Source organism: Carassius gibelio, chromosome B25 (assembly GCF_023724105.1).
Source record: "Carassius gibelio isolate Cgi1373 ecotype wild population from Czech Republic chromosome B25, carGib1.2-hapl.c, whole genome shotgun sequence".
In the NCBI taxonomy this organism is placed as follows: domain Eukaryota; kingdom Metazoa; phylum Chordata; class Actinopteri; order Cypriniformes; family Cyprinidae; genus Carassius; species Carassius gibelio.
The window spans coordinates 21722458-21732767 of record NC_068420.1 but is presented as its reverse complement, the minus strand read 5'-3'; the positions used below and the strand labels follow the sequence as shown (position 1 = coordinate 21732767).

The following is a 10310-nucleotide window of genomic DNA, read 5'->3' as shown; positions in this document are numbered from 1 at the left end:
CTGACCAAACAGTGGACTCAGAGAATACATTGGATCCATTGAATACATTGTCCAATAACAATGCAGTAAGGAGGAACGGATATTAGCAACAGGTCAAGCTGTGCAAGCTGTGCAAGGCTTGGTAGCGCAGGTGTCCAAGCTCACAACCCAATTCCATCAACTGAGACTGCCCAATGTGCTGCCCCTGCTGCCAGTTCACCCCACTTTTAGAAGCACCAGACGTCAACATGAGACGTGTCTACCCACACTAGAAGCATATGACTGTGAGCCTAATCTTTGTACAGCTTTTTTAAATGAGTGCTCAGTGTTCTTTTCCCTGCAACCTCAGATTATTCCATCGAGTTCCAAACATTGGCAGCTGAGTGCAAGTGGAACAAAGGCACAGTGGGACATGTTCCTGCATGGGTTGGCTGACCGGATTCAGAAGGAGATTTTCACAATGGAATTACCCACTGATCTTGCTGGAGTCATTGAATTAGCTCTTCGGTTAGATGCACGTCTACAGCAGCACGATCAGCGTGGTGCTGTAAGCCAGCTTTGGAACTTCCTGAGTATTCTACTGCCAGTTCCTGTAATAAGGTCAGTCACACATCTGATTATAAACCCATGCCAGTAGGAAGAGCTCTGCTTTCCCGGGAGGAGAGAGACTGTCAGGGAGCAAGGGGACTTTGCTTGTGTTGTGGCGCTGTGGGTCACTTGACTGTCAAGTAAAAGGCCAAGCCCGGCAGTAAAGCTGAGGCTCTTCCTTGTATCACACATACTACTGAGCCTGTCACCCTCATCAATTCAGGGAATCATATTGAGAAACTCACACTTCTGCTCATTGACTGTCCGCTGGATCCTGTCGTTCTGGGAAACCCCTGACTAGTGCAACACAACCCTAGGGTGGACTGGGGTCAGAATTCCATCTCGACGTGGAGTGATCAGTGTTATGCTTCTTGCCTCAAGTCTGCTGGTCTTGTTCTTTGTTGCAGAATGAACCAGTGAAACTGTCTAACATGCCCAAGGAGTACCTTGACCTGAAGGAAGTGTTCAGTAAGTCCCGGGCTGTTTTTCTTCCTCCACATCATCCCTATGACTGTGATATAGATCTAGTATCCGGCATGTCTCTTCCTAAGGTCATGTTATACTCACTTTAAATACTTTTCTGATGCTCATTCGTCCTTCCTCTTCTCTGGTTGAGACAGGAATTTTTTTATGTGGGGAAGAAGGATGGTTCCCTGAGACCATGAATCGATTATAGAGGGTTGAACAACATCACGGTAAAGAATACTTATCCTTTGCCATTGATGTCTTCTGTCTTCACGCCGTTGGAGTGGTTCCAAACACTCGTTATTGACGTGCTGAGTGACATGGTGGATCAGTTCTCTTCTTCTCTCAAAGAACATGTTCAACATGTCAGATTAGTTCTCCAGAGGCTGCTCAAGAATGGGCTTTTTGTCAAGGTGGACAAATGCGCATTCCATGCACATCCATTTTTTGAATACACCTCGTCTGAGGGAATGCGTATGGATCCAGATAAGGTAAAGGCTGTGGTGGATTCGCCAAACACCAATTTCTACCGTCATTTTAATAGCAGTATGTCTGAAATACTCACAGCTTTTCAGCATCTCGCTGTATTTATTAGCAGAAGTAAGTTCCTGTCTTTGATTTGCATCAGCAGCAGTAATCTACAACAACAGCAATAACCAACAGCAACAGTGTAGCAGATCTATTCCACCAAGACCAAATACATTACCATGCTAAAATCTTCTAAGAGTTGTCATGATAGATATATGTGTGTGTTTGTGTGTTTACATTAAATGGAAGTATTAAATTTCAGTACAAACAATCCTTAAAAGTCTAAATGCTGTAGAAAATTACAACCACAGACAGAAATAACTAAGATTTTTGGTGTTTTATGAGCCCAGCCAAAAATCTGCTGGAATAAAAATACCCATCATCATAAAGCTCAAATCTCACTGCCAGTATGACTGAACAGTGTTTCAGAAATTCAGAAACAAAAACGTGAATCAAACATGGTGAGTCAGGATCATTTTATTAGAAAAAAAAATCATAAATCATATTGTAATTTCAAAACAAATAATGTCCTGTCTAATTTCTCCTAAAACTGCTATTCAGAAGATTCCTTGATAATGAGGTTGTGCACAAGCAGGTTCATTTTCACATATTGCCTTCAAATTTACTTTGCTTGTGCTGTTTGACATTTTCATTTTTACTGTAAAACCTAAAAAAATAAAGAAAGCATATATAGGAAGACACTGAAGACAATAATATTTATTTAGTTGTGTCTTGATCTGTTATTCTCCTTTCTACATACAGTAGCAGGCAAAGCCGAAACAGAACAGTTTATTGAACAAAAATATGAATCTGTCATTCTCTGAGACATTTCCATATTAAATTGATTGAGAAACATAAACAGGAGACTGGAGGGGAGAAACAGACAGGAAAAGCAAAAAAAACAGTCAATCATTAATACATACATAATGAACATAATGAGAGACAAAGATAAAGACAGAAAGAGAGCACCATAAGAGACACAAATCTTCACTCAAATATGAGCTAAGAACCAGAGAAGAAGCCTGTCTGACTGTGTTTTGTCTAATCAGCATCTTTGATTTGTTTTCCAGTAAAAATATCTAAATATCCTTAAGTTAACACCAATATGAATTCACAAAATATTTATTTTACATTTTCGAGAATGGAGACACCGGGGCTAGTTGTCCCATCCATCAGAGCTATTCTTTTTGAAAAGAAAGTACAGTTTAGCACACTTTTAAAAAGAGTACTTTTTATGGAAATAATATAGAATATTCTTGAATGTCTTCGAACACTTATTTGCATTATGATTATAATTAAAAGAAAATATATTGCACTTTTAATGTATATTCAGTGCAGTACATCTGACCCACTTATAGGTCTTAAGTATATATTTATATGTAATTTCATAATTTATGAAAGTGTACTGTAAAGTGTACTGACAAGCATTTCTGATAAACTAAAATACACTTTAATGTACTTTCTTTTGAAACTTGTACGTATGCATGTATTGAAATATATGTGTTACATTTGCAAGTTGCAGTTTGATTCATTTCAAATCTATTCATTTTCAGTGTATTACCAAAAGTATTTTACACGTGTTTTATGTTAGTCAACACAAAATATGTGTGCTTCTTTAAATCATAACAAAAGACTTTTAAAACATACTATAACTTTAAAGTGAAGCCTTTAAATTGACATTACTAGAAAGTGCACTTTTTAGTTTAACACACTTAAGTGGTCTTTTTTATTAATGTCATTATCTGCCAGTACAATTGTTTTAAATATATACTTTAAAAGGTATTTACTTTTTAAAGGGCTACTACTACTATAATTTAAAAGGTGCTGTGGTTGAACAAGGTATTGCACTCCAAATTCAAAATATTGGAGATATATATTTTTTTTTTCTGGCCCTTCTCCTCAGACTTGAGGCACATGCAGGTTGCCAGATTGATGACACAAACAGGAACGAGTGCACTTGATGATGAATGAAATGAAATACACTGTTTTCCGCCAGCTGGCAACCAGGGGTGCCGAAATACAACTGGGTAAACTGGCAGTGAACTAAAACAGAGACCAACTTTTCCGGCCCTGAGAATAACTGACTGTAGTATTGTTTTTCAGGTAAACAAGTATTTAAACTTAGCATGTTTCTGCAAACATATTATGATATTTTTATGCTTTAGTAGTCAAAATCTTACATACAGCACCTTTAATGATTTTCCCACTCTTTTTTTCTGGAAAATAAGACAATCGTGCTGATTGACACTATTTGCAGTGTATGTTTTCTTTCAGCTCCAGCATGTTTAGCTCAGCTGCACTCTGCATCATGATTTATTCTCACCGTCATGTTATAGCAGAGTGTCTGCACAGTGTCTGCGGTATGTGTGACTGTTTATTTGCCATTTCTCTCTGACATGTAAAGACCTTGTCTATATCAGCGTGTTGAGTCTGTGCTAGCGGATCTATGCGTGTGGTGCGTGGAGTGTGCGAGCCTCACACAATGCCGTTCTCCTGTCAAGGTTTGTGTGTGCTGCTGCTGATCTGGGGACTGTGCAGAGAGGGCGCCAGAGTGCACAGAAACCCAGCCAGCAGCGTCAGACCCAGACCGCCCCATGCGCTGAACATGGACCAGCCGTACCCGTGACTGATGTCCTCCGGCAGGCCGTACAGGTAGCGTGGGTACCGCGAGAGCTCGAAGTTAATGCCAGCCACACATGTGCACAAGGAGATGATGCAGCAGGTGCCTGTGAAGTGTGATCGCCAACAAAACAACACAGTGAGTTCATAACAACACAGTAGGAACTCAAGAGAAGCATTGTGGATACAGATACAGAACACTGCATACTGTGCACAGCAGCAGAGCAGTAATATGCCATCACAGGCTTGTTGTTGTTTTTCTTGTCTCAGTAATAAGCTGCCACCTAGTGGTCGTTTGCACTGAGTGCGTCTCACCTCCCATCAGGAAGAGCAGTCCAGCTACATACTGCATCAGCTCATTGTGTCTCCAGCAGCCCAGAGCACCGACCATCCAGCCAAACACAATGATGGCCACAGCCATACCGATGAAACCTGCCGTCATCCGCTGCAAGTCTGCAGGAGAAAGCAGAGCTGAAGGATCGCTTGGGAAAAATGAAGTGCGCTTCCCTGCACTTCATTCTTGCAGATGAAGTGAAATATCAGTCTGTGCTTCTTAAAACACTTAAGTAAACTTTTAAAAAGTGCACTTTGTACAAATGTCAGATTTTAGGTTTTAAAGGGGTGGTTGATTGCAATTTCACTCTTTTAATGTCAGTTAGTTTGTAATGTTGCTGATTGAACATAAACAATATCTGCAAAGTTGCAGCGCTGAAAGTTCAATGCAAATGGAGATATCATCTTTTAAAATTCTGGCGATTTAATGCCTACAAAAACAGCTGGTAAGGGACTACAACGAGCTTCTTCCCAGGTCCATTACATCACAAACCCAGATAGACCCCGCCCCCGGGAACACGCAACAAAGGAGGCGGGGCCATGTTGTGCTGCTTTAGAGAAAAGGAAGTGAAAACTATGGTTGCACTTAGAAATCTATTCATATAAGAATCCTGATTGTGTCTTCTAACAATTCTAATGGATTCACAAGTGTTCTAAAGCAGAGGTTCTTAATCCTGTTCCTTGTGTCGCCCTGCTCTACATCTCTCTCTCTCTCTCTCATTCAGCTTGTCAGATCAGCTCCAAACTGTTCCATGTATACACTTTTTTTCACATAGCAATCAGAAGTGTTACACATGGCGTACCGTTGCTGTATAAAAGCTGTAATCAGGATAAAACCGGAAGCTAACAGAAGCAGTAGCATTTACAAACAACAGTGCATCTATAAGTATGAGAAAACAACAAACAAACATACTATTAAGAGCCGTGCTTCCACAGGTTTTACACGACCCTCTTCATTAATATTCTCTGCATCTCAATCGGGATCAAATTGATAAGCAATATAGAGGACTTCATTGTTTACAATAGGGTTGGGCGGATCGATCTAAATATCGATAGTAGCGATGCCAGCACTGGCATTGGTATCGGATCAATACAATTGTAATTGAATCGATATTTTAATTTAAATATCTCTCCTCTATGTTCATTATACTTTGCTCGTGTCTTCTATCTCTACAATCCTGAGAAAATGCTGCTTTCTCATCCTGGCCCACTTTTCCCTCCCAACTCCTCCCCCTCCTGCTGCTCTGCTGTGATTCGTTGTTGTGTCGTCACGTGATTCACTGACACAACACGCTGAGGAGCAGCGAACTGAGTGAGAAAGCTGATAGCACTTAGAATGAGAGATCAGGATGGCCGAGAGAAAGCCAGAAAAAGAGGAGAGGAGTTATTCTTTATTTCTTTTTTAAAAAAGGCTGTAAAGAAGTCATTCTACAGTGGCTAATAACTAATAATTTTGTGGACTTAAATACATAAAAAAAAAAAAATATTGCCTAAAGAATTGATCATTCATTCACCTCGGTATCGGCAATACTGACCCTATATGTATTTGGCATCGGATCGATACCAGATTTTGCAGTATCGCCCACCACTAGTTTACAACACAACCGGAGCACATCCTGAGCTTGAGAGGGGCGGGATCTTCAGACGCACTCGAGGCGCTTTAGCCAATCACAGCACACTGAGCCAGCTGACCAATCTCAGCCCATCGGGTATTTTTGAGGGAGGGGCCTTCATAATAACAGGAAATAAATCAAGGTTTTTGTCAGAGAAGGGCCAGATCAGTGTTGGATATAAGTCCCAAAGACTAGAACAAACCCAGTAAACCACCCCTTTAAAGTATTTTTGAAGCATTGCTGTAATAATCTTTTTGTGCTTTAAAAAGGTACACTTTTTTTTTGTATAAATGACATGTAAAGCATGTTATATTCCATTAAGCATCAGTTTATCTTACTAAACTGAATTGTGTAACTACAAATGAAAAGTTCATTTACAAAACATATGACTTTTTAACCATTTTCAAAAATCATGATTTTTCATTGTGCATTCCAGTTAATCTCAATCAAACTGAAGTTGGGTTATTTTGATTAGGTTATTAACTAAAAAATAACAAAAAATACAGCTAATAAAACATGAAAAACAGTTATCTGTTTTTGCAAATGTATTTACACACAGTACCATACATTTTCAATAGAAATGCTTTTAAAGTATAGTATATTTTTCAAATTTGGTAGTAGACTTTTAGCCTTATTTCAAAGAAGTAATTATGAAATTATAGACAAATAAGCATTTAAACATACTTAACTGACTCAGTGAAACACTGTTACGTTCAACTAACGGCATGTCATTTAAACGACATTCATTAAATTAACATGCAATTAAGTGTCTAAAAACATTCAGTGTAGTCACACCCATAAGTGTATCAGTAACACTTTATTTTAAGGTGTCTTTGTTACATGTTACATGTACTTACTATTACAATTAATATTAATTATGCATAATTACATGGAAGTAACCCTAAGCCGAACCCTACCAATATAGTAAGAACGTAGTTAATTAATATTCCTCAGTACTTAAATGTAAAATTACACTGTAACAAGGACACCTTAAAATAAAGTGTAGCAGTGTATGTTTTTAAATTGTATTATTGCACTAATAAATATTTAACTTTACTATATAACACTGACATTAATCAGTAGATACATACTATGCTACAACAGAAAATATGATTTTACTTTATTAAACTTAAATCAAACACATCGTTAACTCTAACTGTACCCCAACTCAGTAGTAGCAAAACTGTTTTGAACTACAGCATGAACCTAATAGGTATTAGGTACATTGTACGTAACAGTTAAAGCAAAAACTTTGTAAATGTTGGCGCTCTAGCGGTTAATCAACAGAACTGCACGCATCCCGCGGAAGAACATTCTAACCGGAACTACTTCTCCGGGTTTATGTCTATGGCGATTCACGCAGGTGTGTTACTCCGCAGCGGTGACGACCCGAACAGGCTACAATATAGTCCAAAAATGATTATAAATATTATCTTAGTGATTTGGGATAAGATAAAAAGGCGGGTTGGTAGATTAATTTATGATGTACTCGTTCATTATAGACATTTTCTTACATAGTCTTGCTTTAAATAATCTATTAATTAATCTGTTTGGTGTATTGGTCTATTAAGTGCATTAGTTAGTACATGCAACGTGTGTAACAAGAACACCTTAAAATAAAGTATAACTTCAAATATTGTGTACAAATAAGTGTACTTTTTCACAAGGAATACATTCAATAAAACAGACATAATGTCAGCACAATAAGAGATGCACATCTAGTCTTTGAGGTATTTTATCCGTCAGATCATCAACTATAAACATCTCTCTGTTTATTACTGTGATGTTGCTTTGCTACTGAATAAATCGCTACATACATGAATGTGACTTGACTTGAATTCACAGATTTAAAACTTTCACTTAACTTAACATCGTCAAGCTTTTAAAACTAATTTAAAAAGAAATTGGCCAGGCTTTCTAAAGCCCAAAAAATAAAAAAATAAAATAAAGTTTTAATCTAGTTTTCATAAGCAACTGTAATAAAAGTTTTTAATAAAAAAAAATAATCATAATTATCAGCCACTGTAACAGATTAGACTTTTGTGACATGATCTGACTTACGGAGAGCATGCCATTCGTCTTGTCTTATTGTCTTGGTGATGTTCACAGGCAGATTCCGTGGGATATTGACCGAGGTATAGTAATACTTCACCGGTGTGCAACGCTGAAGCAAACCTGTGGAAATTCACAGAAACAATCTGAACTTCAGCCATAGTAGTGTAGATCAGATGATCATGTGTGTTTGAAAGTCTTCATAGAGAAGCAATTTAGACACATTTCATAAAAACATCTGAACACATATTCAGGCCCTTAACTTTCGTCCCACTGTCTTCATTTCAGTAATGATCATTAAAAGTTTTAACCGGACCATAAACAATCAAGCAAGAAAGTCAATCAATTCTCATGTCGTGCTGAGATTGACTTCACTTCCTGTCTGGGGTCCCAGTGATGTACTGTACGTGTAAAAATATGAAGAACCTTTAACATCCATGGGAAATTTATATTGCACAAAGTTTCTCAATAATGGATAAAGGCTCTTTAGAATCTTTACAATAAGAAAAATAATGTTTGCTGTTTACAGAAGGGTTCTTTGGGGAACCCATCCCTGCAAGGGCCACCTTCTGGAACTTTTATTGTAATACACACACACACACACACACACACACACTACAAACTTGAATGGATTTATGTTTTATACCTGGGTAACATATGTGTGGAAAATGTTTAAACGTTTATTATTTGTCTAAAACATAATTATACATTTTCTCTCAGACACCAAAAAGAACAGTCGGATTAATCTTTAAAATACTGAACTCTATTAATCTTCAGGTGAGAACCAAAATCTGCATCTCATTGCCCCGAAAGACTGTATAATTTATTACATTAAGGACAGAAATGTTTTAGAAGCATCAGTGCATCAAAGAAAATTTATATTTTTGAACCATTTTTTAAATCTATTTCTGCTTTTGTCATTAGAGTGATCAAATAACTAAAAACAAGAAACAAATGTACTGTACCAGAGAAGGTTAAGTGAGTTTCCCTTAATAAAAGGTCCTCATGGTCTCTTTGGACCTCAGATGGATCCCATTGCCCTGAAAGTCTCCATCTGTTTCTGTATTTGAGCTGAAATATGATAAATGTGAACACAAGCGTGTGGTTGGTGCTGATGTTAGAGATCAGCACCTTGGATAGCGCCAAACATTCTTCTACACTCTTTCACACACGTTCAACAAACTCACAAACACACTAAAGCTGTGTAACATCAGCTTCAAATCTGGGTCCTGCTCACGTGTGGCCCATTTAGCATCATCTTCACCTTTAAAAATCAGGTCCTCGTTCTCCAGATCGAAGCCTTCTCGGTGGCATTTCCTCCAGAGTCCGGTTGTGGTTGAGTTGTAGCGGCGGCTGCAGCGCGCTTCCGTGACGGGCTCAGGGTGCGAGGATTCCCGCAGAGGACTCGCTTTAGGTCGCATCCGGAGTGGGAGGTTCTGGTTGGAGATGTATATGTATCCTGGGTCATTTCTCTTGCTGGCGTATTTTTTGCATCGCTCCCGGTGTTTCCGCGCATCTGTTTCGTACCAGTAGTCCGTGCTGATGGCCATGGTCAAGAGCCCGATGGAGCAGAAGGCCAGGAAGAGCCCCGACGCCGTTAATATCCTCATGATGCCCGCGGACAACTGTCACGTCTTCCGCCGAGCCCATATCATCCCAGGACGTTACACATGATTAACCCGACATGACACATGCTCCTGGAGCTCTAGACAGACATGTTTGTGCCTCTGCTGCTGCTCGCTTGGACTCGGGATGGAGGAGGACCAACCCCGGACACTGATGATGAAAGCGCTCCGGATTCGTCAGACAGCAGCTGGTGTGCCGCTGTTTCCGTAAAGGAGCTTCCTTTGAATCTTATAAACGTGTCAGGGTGATATTATACCCAATATACATATATTTGTGATGGATAAAAATGCAAAAAAGGTTAAGTCTAATGTAGGTACATTAAAGTAAATTAAAACTTTTTTATTGTTTATTATTATTATTATTATTATTAAGCGGTTTGTCCTGAACAACAATTATCACTGTAATGGGAAATAATGTGGGATGCGTGAGACAAGTTGTCACATATTATGTTATACCTGCCATGGTATACTTGTCATCTTTGTTTTGTTGCTTTCATAAACCTAGGAT

General features: G+C 38.6%; 1 protein-coding gene across 1 annotated transcript; it reads right to left on the bottom strand.

The window, feature by feature from the left end:
* Positions 1-2019: 2019 nt before the first annotated feature.
* Positions 2020-10003, bottom strand: LOC128014379 (transmembrane protein 178B-like). The gene is made up of 4 exons (XM_052597962.1): positions 9442-10003; positions 8187-8300; positions 4495-4632; positions 2020-4286 (listed from the first exon to the last, which is right to left on the bottom strand). Exons 1-4 carry the CDS (start codon positions 9785-9787, stop codon positions 4057-4059), a joined length of 828 nt encoding a protein of 275 aa, XP_052453922.1. The 5' UTR covers positions 9788-10003; the 3' UTR covers positions 2020-4056.
* Between the last annotated feature and the right edge of the window lie 307 nt (positions 10004-10310).